We start from the raw sequence: 15,640 nt of genomic DNA, 5'->3' as shown, positions 1-15,640 counted from the left end.
CAGCCACAACATTTTTGTCATGTGATCCTATTTACTTTGCAGCCTCCATTTCTATTATATTATACGGCTCTTCACAATGCAAGTACTGTAGAACGCTCCACTGACTTGAATGGGATTTCCCAAAGGACATTATTTTCTGAGGACCTCTGAAAATGTGTCTGGCTATGTGTGTGTGGATGTGAAGTTAGCCTTGTTTATATGTCTCTGTGTTCATTGGTGTTAGCTCACCTTCTGTGATAATGTATGCTTTTTTCTAATTTGTGCAACCACTTTCTTGATTACCCAAGACACATTTCTCAACCTAAGAGACATTAAAGACTCATCTTATCTTACAATGTACATTTGGTCCAATAAGGTGTTACAACGGTATAATGTAAGAGATGGTTTAGGTCTGTTGTGGGTGATGGCATGAAGAAATAAGATACATTTTCATGATCATACAAGCAGCAGAATGGGTAATGGCCAATCAACAACAGTGCTCAATTTGAATGCATGCTTCCAAATGAATAGAGCAAGCAGACAGTGATAAGCTGAGCCTGCAATGAAAAGGATTTTATATTCTACAAAGCTTTTTAGAGATGAATATGTTCACATGTCATTTATGGATGTAAAGCTATTGTAATTACCAACATTTTTATTAGTAAATGTAATTTAATTAGACAGTAACAGAATGGAACAAAATGTAACACTTAAGCTACATTTTTCATATTTAACTACCTACCTCAGTTGTTAGTTACTTAGGAGACACCATGTGTATGTATGACATATATGAATAGATCTCTGAAGTTCAAAAAGGACCCAAATCAGCCATATCAGGAGATCCCTGTATTAATTACTGTTAATTTAACTGCCAATGGTAAGTTGCACTTAAGTTATCTCTGATGCAAAAATTAAAGTTCGCTATCTTGACCTACCGAAGATCACATACCCACTTGAAGGCAGAAGACAAAAGTATGTAGCCAAACGTCTTCATTCTAGATAGCAATAAAAGGAATCGCTCTACCGCACACTGTTGACTTTATACTCACTTTTTTATTCAGAGCGTCTGCATTCTAGACTTCATCTCCATGAGAGTTTAACAGGTATGATAATTCAAACCCCCCATGATATTTTCTCATAGGAAAAAATGCTAAATACCAGATCTCATATTGGCATACAGTAGATGGCAGCTTCAAAGTTTCAAATGGAAGCTGAATGATGTTGATTTATTGTTGTGTTTAGTCAACCTCTCATCCTCTTTCATTCCTACTGGTTAAACTGCTCTGGGTTGCAGCAATTATAAAGAAAAACATTACACCATAATAATAATAATGTAATATATATTTAATATGGGTTATATGATAATAGTTATATTGGTGATGATGATAACTAATTGTGGTGATAAAAAAAGAAATAAAGAAATAAAATAATAATAAAATATAAATATTCTGAATATATATATATATGTTTTAACCTCTCAACTCAATGTGCCTCTGTTTAATAGTGAGGTGCTGTGGATTGATGCCTTGTTTCCCTACATGGACAAGCATCTAATTACTGGTATCTCAGTCAAACACCTCTGGGAGCCAAGTCATCCAACTGATCTGTTCACTGAAATATAAAAACAACACATTTTGCATTTAAAGATCAACTGTATGGATCTTAAATAGCTGAGATAAAAAGTTATACAAGTTATTATAAAAAACATTTGGGTACAAACCAAAAGCACCAGGGAAGCCATAATACATCCCTGGATGGTTATAGTAAGCGGCTAACGATTCCTTGAATTCTCTTTCAAATATTTCCCGTTCAGCCTTTTTCTGCTTCTTCCTCTCAGCCTTATTGACCTGCCACTTATGCCATTTTGTCTCCATTTGTTGCCGTGCATCCTCGTAGTTCAAATATGCCCTCCTTTTTTCCTTCTCCCTATCTGCTCTGGTGACAGCATATGGCATATACCCTGACAACAAAACAAGGCATTGTAATTAGTTTGTTAGTTTGTAGTTAGGTTTGTAATTAGCTTTTTTAATTATTATTTCCAAATCAGTTCATTAATCAAGCATGAATGTTAGAAAGAAAAAAGACTGCATCTTACATGGGTGGTGCAGTTGATCTCCCTCTTCCTGTTCCCTAACAATCGTCTTCTCAATTTTTCCAACAAAGTGCTTTTTTGCTTTTTCATTTGCCCAGTGGAAAAGTCTCCTCCTCACACTCTTGTCTTTGACGGCCTTTGAACCTTCACCTACCAATTCTGTCTCATTCGAGGAATTGGTGTCATCCAGATGGGGTGATGTGTTCTCAAGCTGCCCCTTACTTTGCTCCTCATCCATTTTTTCCTCCCCATGTCTCATTTCTGGGTCAGGACCCTCAGAGAAGTCCTGGGATAGTTCCTGTTCAGTAGTTCCCCGGGTTTCTTCCTCCTCATGTCTCATTTCTGGGTCAGGACCCTCAGAGAAGTCCTGGGGTAATTCCTGTTCAGTAGTTCCCTGGGTTTCCTCCTCCGTCTTCAATGGCATGAAGGCCACATTGCCTTTTTTTAAATTTTCTATCTCAAGTCTCCTAGCCTTCTCTGAGACACTTTCATCACAGTCAGTCTTACAGTAGAACTCTGAACACTGATGCAAACTTGCCATCTCCTGTTGCCTCCGTGCTTCTTCTATTTCTGATTTTGGAATAAGCCTACCTGAGAAAGGTATGATACCACTGCCCTCACCGTCTGGTTCAATATCTAGCAATTCACAGACATAGGGGTCACCACTTGCCACCTCTTGGCTTTGAATCAGCGTTTGATGCACCAACTGCTGTTCAGTAATCTTGGTGGGTTTCTCATTGTTATGGGTTTGTGTCTTCCATGCCATCTTAACTCTGTTGTCTTCCTTTCGTTGCCCCTGGTTGAACTCCTCCAAGACTCTCTGCTTTTCTATTTCTTCCTTTTGTTTTCTGTCTCTCTTTCTCTGCAGTTCCTTCTCTCGTTCCAGTTCTCTCTGTTTCTCCATTTCAACCTGTTTTTCTATTTCTTTCCTCATTTCTTTCTCTTGCTCTTTCTGCCTCTCAATTTCTTTCTGTCTGGCCATTTCCCTCTGTTTCTCTAGCTCTTTCTGCTCCTGCCTCTCTTGCTCCTCTCTCTGTTTCTTGAGTTGTTTTTGCCTGTCTTCTTTTTCATTCAATTCTTTTTGCTTTGCCATCTCCTCCTCCCAATCTCTATCCCACCTTTTCTGACTGTCCTTCTCTTTCTCTATCTCCAGAAGTCTGGAGCTGTTCTGCCATCCAACTACAGTATGTTTTAGCTCTCTCTCAATGTCAGTTTGCAATTCTTTCTTTTTATCCATTTTAACTTCACAGGCAGTCTTAATAACCACATTTGTGGCACAGTTCTGAGTTGGTCTCTGTCTTTGGGGCACGTTACCCATTTCTTTTTCACTATGCCAGTTAGATTCTGAGACTCTCAATTTGTCATTTGGGCTTAATTCCTTCACTTCCACGTGCTCTTGCTGAATGACCATTTCATTCAATTCTTTCTGCTTTGCCATCTCCTCCTTCCAATCTCTAGCCCACCTTTCCTGGTCTTTCTTCTCTTTCTCTATCTCCAGAAGTCTAGAGCTATTCTGCCATTCAACTTTAGTATGTTTTATATCCCTCCTCATGTCATTTTGCAACTCTTTCTTTTTATCCATTTTGACATTCGAGGCAGTCTCATTTGTGGCACAGTTCTGAGTCGGCCTCTGTCTTCGGGGCACATTGTCCATCTCTATTTCAGTATGCCAGTCAGATTCTGAGACTCTTAATTTATAATTTTGTCTTGATTCCTTAATCTTCTCTCGCTGAATGACCATTTCATTCAATTCTTTCTGATTTTCCTTGTCTTTATCTATCCCAAAAAGTCTAGAACTATTTAGCTCCCACTCAATGCCAGATTGCAACACTTTCTTTTTCTCCATTTCAACATCCCAGGCAGTCTTAATAACCTCATTTGTGGTGCAGTTCTGAGTCAGTCTCTGTCTTTGGGGTACTTTCTCAACTTCTATTTCACTATGCCAGTCAGATTCTGAAACTTTCTTGTCATTTGGACTTGATTCCCTCACTTCTACCTTCTTTTCTTTGGTCATTTCTTTCTTCTCACTTTCTCCTTGAGAGTCAGTCAACAGCAGCCTGATCATTTCAGCTTTTTGTTCTACTTCTCTTTGTCTTACTAGCTGTTTCTCTGCAATCTCTCTTTCTTTTTCTCTCTTCTCCTCCATCTCCTGTGTCTTCTCCTGCAACCTCTTCAGACGTTTTTCTCTAAGTTCTTGCATTCTTTCCTCTGTTGTCTTTTGCTCCCTTTCTTCAAGCCAGTCATCCAGCAACTCCTCTTTCTTAACCTGCTTTATATCACCTTTTTTCTCTTCCTCCCTCTCTCTCCTGTTTCTGACAGTCCTCTTCTCAGTATTTACTTTGTCATCCATAATTCCAAATGCTTCATCAATATCTTTGACTGAATCTTTCACCACGTCCATTTTCTGCTTAATGTCCGATTCTTGTGTTGTTCCCATCCTGCTCCTTTGACGAGTCCTCCCAAACTCATTCCACATGTCTTCACTTATTTTTTTGTTAATTTCTCTATCTCTTCCAGATTTCCTGTCCATTCCTCCAAAACACTCATCACATTTTGTGTCCACCTGCCCTCCTTCCATTTTACGTTCACTCACCCTTTCTCTCCTGCCTTGCACTGTTTTTGCTTTCCCCACGGTTTCTCCAATGATTATTTGTTGTCCCTGTTGTAGCTCTCTGTCTGTCTCAGAAGCTCTCTCTGTCTTTTCCACCACCTTCTGCCTGATTTCCTCCAGCCATTCCATCCCCTCATTTTTAAGGGTATCTGTCATTGTAGTTTCCATTGTCTTCATAACAGTCATTCTTTTTTCTTGTTGATCAGTGTCTGTCTTAGCCTCCATGATTTGTTTCCCCTCCCTCAACATTTCTTCGGCTTCCAGACGTTTCTTCTTAATCTCACTCCATCTGTCCTTACTTCCTTTTTTATCCATTTCTCCAGGCCAACCATCCACCAATTCATTCTGTTTCTTTTCCATTTCTTGCTTCATTTCCATTTGCCCAAATTCTCTTCTAATCTCTTCTCCTTGATCAATCTTTTTCTCATCATTTGATCTGAATTCTCTTAACCATTCCATTCCCTTGACTGGTTTCTCCACCTTTGGCAAAGGTTCTCCCTCTTTTTCATCCAAAACTCCCTCTCCATCTTGCAGCTTTGGCTCTGAATCTGTCTTTTTCTCAACCTTTTGTTTGATTTCTCTCATCCACTCTTTCCCTTTGTTTATAAGTGTCTCCACACCAGTTGCTCCTTTTCCCTCCACCTCAATTTGTCTTTCCCCCCTCAACATGTCTTCAGCCTCCAGATGTTTCTTCTTAATCTCACTACATCTTTCCTTACTTCTTTTTTTAGCAATTTCTCCAAGTGAACCATCCACAGATTCATGCTGTTTCTTTTCCATTTCTTGCTTCGTTTCCATTTTCCCGAATTGAACCATCTTTCTTTCTTCCCTTTCCTTCACAAGTATCTCTTGTCCTGGATCAACCATTTTCTCATCATTTGTCTCCTTTGTAACAGTCATTCTTTTTTCTTGTTGATCAGTGTCTGGCTTAGCCTCCATGATTTGCTTTTCAGCAATTTCTCCAGGCGAACCATCCACAAATTCATGCTGTTTTTTTTCCTTTTCTTGCTTCATTTCCATTTTCCCAAATTCAATCATCTTTGTTTCTTCCCTTTCCTTCACAAGTTTCTCCTCTCCTGGATCACTCCTTTTCTCAGGTTCACCTTCTTTTTCGTCCAAAACTCCCTCCCCATCTTGTAACTTTGGCTCTGAATCTGTCTTTTTCTCAACTTTGTGTTTGATCTCTCTCCTCCATTCTTTCCCTTTGTTTATAAATGTCTCCACACCAGTTGCTCTTTTCTCCTGTTTTTCAATCTTTTCCTGCCTTTCCATATTCTGTAGTTCTGCCTCCTTGGCTGTCTTTGCATTTTCTCTGTCCTTCAACACTTGTTCTTTTTTCTGTGCTGGCTGCTTTCTCTCCTCTACCTTTCTCTCCAACTCTCTGGAATTATTTTCCCATTCCTTGTGCTTCTCCTCAATGTCTGTCCATGTTTCTTCATGCCTCTTAAGCTCCATCTCTTTATCCATCTCATACTCTTGCTCCATTTTCTTAATCTCCTCTTTAATCTGTAGCACTCTGTCTTGCCTTGTTGGCATTCCTCTCTCATGCTCAATCTCAATCATCTCTTGTCCCCCCTGTCTTTCATATAGTTGTCCTTCAGAGTAATCATCTCTCATCTTTGTGATTTGTTCATGTTTCTGTAGTCGTCGGTCCATCTCCAACATCGTCTCTTCCCACTGCTGTTGGTACTTACATGCAAGCTGGCAAAGCCTCTTTTCATGTTTCTTAACTTCAATTTCTTTCGCCTCAACAAACTTGCGCTCCTGCTCAATTCTTTTCTTGATCTCACACAATAGTTCTTGTCTCATCTCCTCCACCTTTTCCATTTGCCTGATGTGCTCCACTCCCCTCTTTCTTTCCCACTCAATTCCACTCAGTTTCTCTAATTCTCTCATTCTCAGTTCATGTCTTTCACTGTCTACAAGTCTCTCCATCTCTCTAGTACTCTGTTTTTGTCTTGCAATGTCGGTGAGCCTCTCAATCTCTCTCATTTTCTCTTGATGTTTCTCAGTGGCTGTCGGTCTGTCCATATCTCCCATGTACTCCAACTGGGAAAACCCATGATCCTCTCGCAGTTTTTCCTTCTTTCTCTCCATTTCAAAGTATCTCAACTGATCTGTACGGTCCTCACCAGTCTCTCCTGATTTCCAAATCCTTGGAAGGTCTGTTTCCCTCCTGATTCTTTCCCTCCTTCCCTAAAATATAAACAAATTTCAGAAAAATGAACACTTTACCCAGGCTATTCGCTTATGTCACGTGAGCGCCATTTTGAGCATTTTCAGCACGAAAACGAGGCTGTAAACCTGCGGTTACGCTACATTCACTTACAGTGTCATATACAGTTCAATTTGAGCTGCTTTAATAACAATCCTGGTGGCTTCACAAAAAAATCTTGAGTCTTCACTTTTAATGCTCATGACGATGGATGTCGACAAGTGGGCTAATGAAGGAAATCGGATCCTGAGATCAGTATAAAAGGACATATTAATAGGATAGAGGGCAGCCATCACCACATATAACGCAGGTAAGAGAACGATTGATGTGCTATCTCAGCTAAATGTCAAAATACAGCCCAACATCACACTTTGGAAACAATGGCAAAACAGTTCTTAGTTCCGTTGATGCTAAGAAATACACTGCAATAAGCTAAATAGTAATATTACTCCATTCACTCACAGCAACATTTTCAAACTTTCTACAACCTCAACCTTAGCCTAGAAATCTAGACGCACCCTATATAGCGGCAAAAAATATCTTTTGCCTAGCGGGATGGTCTAGGGTCGCACCGCTAAGGCCAAGCCTGCGTTCGACACCAAGTCAGTCGGTCCAATCAGAACGCTCTATCTGTGTACGGAGTCCTTGAGCCCGCCTTAGCTCACCTTCGGCTTCCGATATTGGCGCTAGGGGGCTGGACCATGCGTCCTCGTTTGACGAGTTGGGTGTGAGACCGTGTTGCACAACCATAGAGAAAAACGAAAGATGGATGAGGCTAACGAAGCGCGCTCGTTTGAATCTGCTTTGGAAGAGTTAGACGGGCTTTTCTTTGAAGGTTGAGCAGAAAGAAGCACTCAAGTCATTTGTTTTAAAGGATGTATTTGCTGTTTTGCCGACCGGCTACGATTGGTCACAAATGCTGGCCTGTTACATGCAGAGGCAGTTCACTGTTCATCCCACCCACAAGCTTCAGCTCTGTGAATGGTCCGGCCCCAGACTATACATTTCTGTATAGTTTGGCTTGCCAGGCTACATCAACCTCATTATCGCTAAAGAACGTTTTAATGTGACAAGGGTGAATACACTTACAATTGCTGCCTAGATTAAGAACATGACAATCTAAATGACGACTCGAAATAGACTGGGTATACCCAGCCCGATCTGCTGGCAATTGGATTTTGCCCTGCAGCTCGGGTTGGAAACCTGCACATTTATCTCTCCTGCTTCCTGTCCACATTGGCTGGAACAAATCACAAACTAGCAGAGCGTTGGTGGGATTGGTTGAAGGATTATCCAAATGTGTCATTTGAACTATGCCCACACTGATCATGCCTCTTGTGCAGTAGAAATATAGTGCAGACTCCCCAGACTGTTCAATCTTAAAAGATTGAGCTTAGTCTGGTGGTAGACTACATGTAGGCTCGAAACTCATTTTGATGATGAATTGAGTTAGGGAGGATTGTGTTTTTGCCATGGCAGATGTGTGCTCAGAATGCCTGGTATGTCATGGTTTGGTCAGATTACAAGATTTCAGCATGATGTAGCTGATTTTGTCGTAGCCAATTCCTGTGTCATGCTGAATATAAAAGGTAATATGACATACTCAACAATAGCCATTTGTTGTAGTGATGTGCCATGATGAAAAATCTAGCTTGTCAGAATTTTTGGGGAATACAGTATATGACACTTTCCTCATCCAAACACTATGACAAACAATATAGGCTACGTGAACTTGTAAGGTGGCCAATCTCCCGACCAAGACGTGGCGAGAGTTTATGGTTCTATGATCGACTAGTCTGACAATCCTAAAACCACCATGAAAGACAATAAGATCCTGTTGGGCTATCTGACCAAGCCATAACTTGTTGTACCATACTGGAACGGGAACGGGACCTTTTCTAATCCTTTTTAATCTTAATCTTTTTAACTTGACATGCTAATTACTTTCCAATGTAATTCCCAATATGCGGGGCAGTATGAAAGACTTGGTAAAAGATGGTAAATGGGTACTCACCACATTGACATCAAGGAGTATACCAATTCTTACATTGTGTTACTTCATGTGAACTTTCTAATTCACTCATGGTGTTCAATATTGCATGCATATTACATTTTACATCGCAATAAAGTGTCCTTACCTTCTCTGTCTCACTCATAATCTTGCGAGCCTCCTGGTTTCTCCTGCTCTCCTGCTCCACCTGTTTCAGACTCCTCATCTGCCTCTCCCTCAGCCTCTCCCATTCTCCTCTCTCATCCTCATTTGTGCTGTCACTCTCCTCATCTGTGGAGATCACTAGCTGAAACCTTTCCTCTATTTTGCGAAGCCTCTGCAGCTCCTCAACCTCTTCAGTGGTCAGACGCCAGCTCTGTTGACCAATTTTCCAGTTCCAGCGTTGCAGCACCTCACGCTTCAACCTGTGCACCTCTTTCCCCATCTGTTGCTCTCTTTCTCTCTCTCTCTCCTGTTGTCTTGCCTTCCCCCTCTGTAACCTCTTTCTCTGCAGGTTAATTTGTCTCTCCTCTTTCTCTATCCTTCTCAACTCCTGCTGCCTCTCTTCCTCTATTTGCTTCTCCCGCGCTCTGATTCTCAGCTTACGTTCCGATCCATGTTTGGAGCAGCAGCCCCAGCATCCTGCGGAATCCCCATCACTGTCAGATAGATTCTGCAGGTGAATATTAGTGAATGAAGTACGTTCACGTGGATATGGCTTCACAGGGAATTGGCCATGGACTGTCCACAAAGCTGACTTAGTCCTCCGGGAAGCCATCTCCCACCTCTGGGTGAACAAATGAGCATCAGTTAATTAATTACACTAGTTACTCTGGTAACATGTTGACATGGTTAACTCACAAAACTAGGTTGTAGAACTGGTAGCCCATCAACTTTAGTGGATGCTAACAGAATAACAGAATTGATCTGTGGGGCTAAAGCATGGTCCTAGCCTGGCTAACGCCTACCACTTCTCAAATGAGACGTGGTCTGGCAACCAGACGTTCATTTTCTCGTATTTGAAAAAATGCCCAGATCCGTTCATTGGGCGCCACGGATTTCTATCAAATGCGCATAGCTCACCCAACTCGTTCGTATGCAACGCTAAGGGCTGCCATTGACATCAGTAAATCCTTTGGCGTCGAATGTAGACGCAAGAAGGCAACGGAAACTTCTCGGATGTTCTGTGATTGGTTCGCCAACATCAGGCGAACATTTGGGCGTTAGTTTCCAGACGGGCTTAGCAGCGGGATTGAAATCACCGCGCAAGGCAGTATGGGAAAACCCAGGCTAGCATGGTCCATAAAATGTGACTACAATTCAAAGCATGTTGGATTCAGCCCGTTTTAGGCCTACTTGGCCTACTAGCTAGTGCTACTACCCACTAGGTTACTAGGTGGTTCATGGACAGTTATTTTCGGATTAAACTATTCTGAATTAAAACTTTGCGTCATCTGTTTACATGGGGTATATTTCCATTAGAGCTCTAATCTTTAATAGCTAATGCTTTGTCTTCTCTCTCTCTCCCTCTCTCTCTTTACAGCAGGCAACCCGGCCATAGCCCATGGCTGCAAAAGGAAAACAAGAATGGAATACACATGTGTGTAGCCCCTTTCATTCTGATAAAAATTCTAGTTGCACTGGCAGTTTCGTTCCAATCAAGGTGCTTTGTGTGTCATTTTTATTCTAAATGAGCCACTATTCGATTCTAATCAGATTAAAGCATCCATGTAAACCCACCTATAGTGATCAAACAGGATTAATTACTGTAAAAGTATAGTCTTCCATTAAATGAAGACAGTCTAGCCTATTTACACCACCGTTCACTTCCTTCCTTTTCCCAGAAATGTCTATTCCACTTCATTATAGACAGGATAACAGTTGAGATAAGCAGTAGGCCTAGTTTTCAGATTACATTGTATGCTTAAAATTGCAAACAAATTCTCAAATGTTTTCTCAGTTAGCATTTTATCAGATTAGACACTAGATGAATGGTTGCTGATGATGGGCATCGTTATACTTATGTAGAAGTATACATTTATTTCTACAACAATCATTTACAACATCATGAAAACAAGGACATTTTTAAGTGACTATAAACTTTTGAACTGTAGAGTTAGGCTACTCAGACATAATTAATGTAGGCTAATGCCGTCATTTAGCTTACTGTAGGACATACCTGTGGGGAACTCCAATTCTCCTAAAAATGGTACAGAAACAAAATATATGTGTTGTCTTGTCAGTCTCACTTCAAAATGAATGCAGTACTTCTGTTTGAGGTCTTCCTTCAGTATAGTGACAATTATGACATCACATCGCTCACTATTATGACAATCATTCTAAAGTGGTAACAATGGAGTTGGTGGAAGGATCTTTGGCTAGACTGTGATTATGTGCCACCTGTGTCTTGAACTGCCCTGGATGGAAGAGCTTGGGCAAGCCGGCTATTGCCCTTTTCTGACTCACCCTCATCTTGAAGATTGTGGATTAAAAAGTTAAAGAAAATATTTCATGTGTAACAAACACTGCATTTGAGAACTGTTCTTATGGCAAAATTAACCTACCTAGCATAGCCTATTTTCCTCATGATTTCCCTCTCCAGAACAACCATAAACCATAGACCTAAAAGAAAACAGTCTGACTGATACAAGAGTGGCACGTGAGCAATTTGACAAATCATGTTCTCTGGTCCACACTACACGTGCCTGAAAGTCATGTGATGAAGATGACCCAATGAAATTACGTTTCGTGTTATTTCTGTCCTGGGACGACAACGGCTTGTAGAATCAGTCACAAGCTAACTAACCAGTTAGTAAGCTATACAATTTATACTAATACTCCATTTTCCCTCAACGCTATAGCCCAACGTTACAGGCAAGTGTACATGTTATCACTCATCTTCTAGAGGCGGAAAAGTTATTGTTCAAATATAGGTTTCCGTAATCTAATGTTAGGTATCACAGCTAGCAGCTAGTACTCAATGCGTATCCTGTAATGACAACGTTACCTAGCTAGTGAAGTGAAGATATCCGTTCGGTAAGTTCTAGATATATTTGATCTACCGTTATTTTATACAATCTAGCTGCTATGGTAGCTATACGTTAAGTTGTGTCGTTAGACTAATTACGTTAAGGTTAACTAATTTAGCTATCTTGTGCTAGCTGGAACATTGTTACTAAACCACTGGAGTTAACAACACTGGATAGACACTTCATATCGCTAGTTACTGCAGTACCCGGCCATATTATTCTAGCATTACATTACTACTAGTCACAGTCTGCTCATCAGAGGGGAAAACCCCATTAAGGCCACACTATAATTAGGCTACACTATATTATAATATTATGAACCTGACCAAAAAGCAGGCAGGCTACTGAAATGGTCTGTACAGCTTCGTTGCTGGTTGCCATGGAATGACAGACGAAAAAGAATTGAAAAAAGAAAAGAAAGATGGACATTGATCTGTTGCTTTACTTTTCATATTTCTGGAAACCAACGGGATAACTATCATTACTGTGTCTTTTGTCGATTTCATAGGAGAAGCAGATACCATGGTCGCAGCACAATCAGCAGTGATGTTTGCAGTATGCATCCTAATGATAACAGAGCTTATCCTGGCCAGAAAAGACTACTATGACATTCTTGGTGTGCCTAAAGATGCTACTGAACGCCAGATAAAGAAGGCATTTCACAGGTTGGCGATGAAGCTCCACCCTGACAAGAATAAAAGCCCTGATGCTGAAACAAAGTTCAGGGAAATCGCTGAGGGTGAGAAAATAAATACTTTTGTTAGATCTGGTTTGCATAACTAATTATCATATTTGTATCCACAGACTTCAATTACATGTAACTAGATGATGCATCCCTTAACATTTCCCTTGCATCAACAGTAAATGCTGCTTTTTCTTTGTTGCAGCATGCAGTTCTAAAATTGACTTTCTCTCTGCAGCCTATGAAACACTGTCTGACGAGAAGAGGAGACAGGAATATGACCAGATGGGACACAATGCTTTCTTCAGGGAAGCCACAGGAGCTGGGCGTGGAGGAGGAGGGCAACACTTCCATCACACATTTGACTTTGACGACATGTTCCGGGACTTTGACCCGTATGCCCAAAACCGTCATGCCCACCACAGGCGGCACTTTGAGGAACACCTGCGCACCCACCAGCAGGCTCACCAACAGGCGCAGGGCCAGGGGCGCCACAAGCGCCACTTCCAGGGAGGCTTCGGGGCCGGCCTCTTTGATGACATGTTCGATGACATGGAGAAGATGTTCACCTTTGACAAACAATCCAAGCGGACTGAGAGCCAGTTTCAGGGAACAACCAAACAACAGTGTAGGACAGTGACACAGCGCAGAGGAAATATGGTGACCACTTACACAGACTGCAGTGGGTCCTGATGGAATGGGTGAAAACATCTGCTTTCCTGGAGTTAAACTCTTTGTGGGGAAGGTCTTTGGAGTTCCTAGGTTCTTTAGGTTTGCTGCTGTGAAATGAGAGTGAACTTAATAGTTCTTTTGTAGTAGAAGTATAAGCTGCCTAACAAAGTTGGAGGAGAACTTGGTCATGGTGCATTTAATGTTAGTCATGTCTTTATAAGCGACATAGCTGGACAGATATAGGGTTCTGCAAGTTTGTTTGAACCTTTATACAGGGGACTGTGCAGATGGTCAGAGAAAAGAACGTTTGTTTACAATGTGTCTCAAAATAGTAGGGACAGTATGAGATGACACTCCCGTTTGTCATGTATCACCTGTTTGTCGAGAGAGAGGTCCCAGACTTCAGCATGCTTCACTGACAACACTGGTCTGGGTAAACCAGTCACAACCTAGTGAACCTCAACTTTGACCCAACCTAGCTGAATGTTACAATGGTATTGTTCCTTCTGTAGTTCAGAAGGAAATCTTGGACTACTCAAATTAGACCAAAACTTTAGTTTCACCTATATGGTGTTGTTAAATGAATGTCTTGCCAGCTATTTGTGCATTATTTTCAATTTTCAAGCTAATTGAACTGACTTTTTTATATATATAATTTACTGACAGATTTTTGAGTTGTTCCAGGATCACATGCACATATTTTACGAAGTGGAGCAGTTATGGTATATTTTATTTGTTATTTATGTTATATTCATGCCTTCTCAATTTGTTCTTCCTTGCTTAAAGGAACGAGCCAATATTTTGGGGAAATTATCTTATTTGCGATGTACCCCAGAGTTAGAGTAGATGATTTTAATATCATACCATTCTCTTCTCTGTGTGTTCAATAGGCTAAAACAGTATGACACCTTCATTAGCCTAGCTTAGCATAATATACTGGAAGTGGGTCATAGTGAGCCTGTAGCTCTCAAGTAGACTTCCTAACAACTCCAACATGTTTTTATGTAGGTGTTCCAACTAGTGTGTATTTACCACATGCATAAATGACCATGTAAAATGAGTATGAAAATTAGTATTTATCCAATTAGAAAATTGTGTGTCTCATTTTGCATAGTTATTTCTACGTGGGGTAAATACACACTAGTTGGAACACCTAAATAAAACCATGTTGGAGTTGCTACAGTAGGAGTCTGTTTTGTCTCTTTTGGGAGCTATAGGCCAACCGCTGTAGCCCACTTCCCGTAGGTGTCAGACTGGGTTCTTGCACACACAGAGAAGAGAAGGGCATGTCTCCTCTTCTAAAACTCTGGGGTAGATGGCAAATTAGATAATTTCCCAAAATGTTGTTGTTCTTTTAATTGAAGTATGAGGGTTTGAAGGAGCTAGGAGGGTTTAGCAATTCTGTTGAATAGCCCAACACGTTTGTACCAAATTGCTGCTCTGGTTTGCTCTGAATACTGCTCTGGTCATTTAGAATAATACTTTTATGTTTGATTGGTTGGTTATACATGTGTTCTGTGTTACAGAGGTGCCTTTTTCTGCAAAATGAACTTAATTTTTAAATGTTACACAATTAAGGTTACTCCCAAAAAGTTCAAAATACAATGCAGTATGACTGCAAAGTAGGCTCATTGCATAGCTGCCTTTGCTTCTTTAGATTTGAAAAATATATATTTTACTTGTCTCAATTTTGGATTTCTCACTTTAAAATGTTCTACTATGTGCACCATATTGATAATAAGCGCTCTCAAATTGCTGTATTTTGTTTTCTTTGTTTACTGTATTATTTTCAAACATAGACATACCTCCATAGGCTGATTTTCTTTTGAAACGAGATGTACTGTAAACCCACAGAAATCAGAATGTAAGTTAAGTTGTACCTTATTCATGATTTGGTGAATAGGGGCCACATTGGCCACATGTGAATGGGTTATGTACTTTACTCCTTGACATATCACCCGTTACCTCATTGTTTTGTGTTATTTGTGAATGTGCAATATTTAAGTGCCAGCTCCCTTATTCCTCTTGTTGATACAGTACCACTTTTACTTGCTGGCCTTGTCTTTGTGAGGAGTTGAATTTCACTTGACCTATCTAGCACTTTCAGTATATTAATCCTGTGGATGACCTGTAAAGTAGAATAGCAGATTGGAGCATTTGTATAGTTTGGGAATGGAAGAGAAATAAAACCCCAGAGTATTTGATTTTATTTTTCTTGTCTGATTTTGTTTTGCACCGTGCATAATTACATATTGCAGCTACAATTAGTGAATCACAGTTTCCTGGCAGACAAACCTTCTTTTCTTTTTTCCCCCTTTCTTTTTAACCTTGCATGCATCCCTATAATAATATTTTGGACCTCCCTAGTTA

General features: G+C 40.5%; 2 protein-coding genes across 4 annotated transcripts in view; one reads left to right on the top strand and one right to left on the bottom strand.

Moving 5' to 3' along the window:
* Positions 1 to 15,479, top strand: part of dnajb9a (DnaJ heat shock protein family (Hsp40) member B9a) — a 19,961-nt gene extending 4,482 nt beyond the window's left edge. Inside the window, exons 2-4 of one of the 3 annotated variants that reach the window (XM_062547635.1) lie at positions 10,431 to 10,487; positions 12,425 to 12,655; positions 12,837 to 15,479. In XM_062547635.1, the coding sequence (XP_062403619.1) occupies positions 12,439 to 12,655; positions 12,837 to 13,291 (672 nt within the window). In that variant the 5' untranslated portion in view covers positions 10,431 to 10,487; positions 12,425 to 12,438 and the 3' untranslated portion in view covers positions 13,292 to 15,479. The other 2 variants (XM_062547634.1, XM_062547633.1) reach the window with 2 other exon arrangements.
* Positions 1,475 to 4,527, bottom strand: LOC134094197 (trichohyalin-like). Its single transcript, XM_062547627.1, has 3 exons — positions 2,075 to 4,527; positions 1,700 to 1,939; positions 1,475 to 1,590 (listed from the first exon to the last, which is right to left on the bottom strand). The coding sequence occupies exons 1-3, from the start codon at positions 4,506 to 4,508 to the stop codon at positions 1,571 to 1,573; spliced, it is 2,694 nt and encodes an 897-aa protein (XP_062403611.1). The 5' UTR covers positions 4,509 to 4,527; the 3' UTR covers positions 1,475 to 1,570.
* Positions 15,480 to 15,640: the final 161 nt, after the last annotated feature.

The sequence above is a fragment of the Sardina pilchardus genome, chromosome 10 (assembly GCF_963854185.1).
Source record: "Sardina pilchardus chromosome 10, fSarPil1.1, whole genome shotgun sequence".
Taxonomy (NCBI): domain Eukaryota; kingdom Metazoa; phylum Chordata; class Actinopteri; order Clupeiformes; family Clupeidae; genus Sardina; species Sardina pilchardus.
This window is presented reverse-complemented; position numbering and strand designations above follow the sequence as displayed.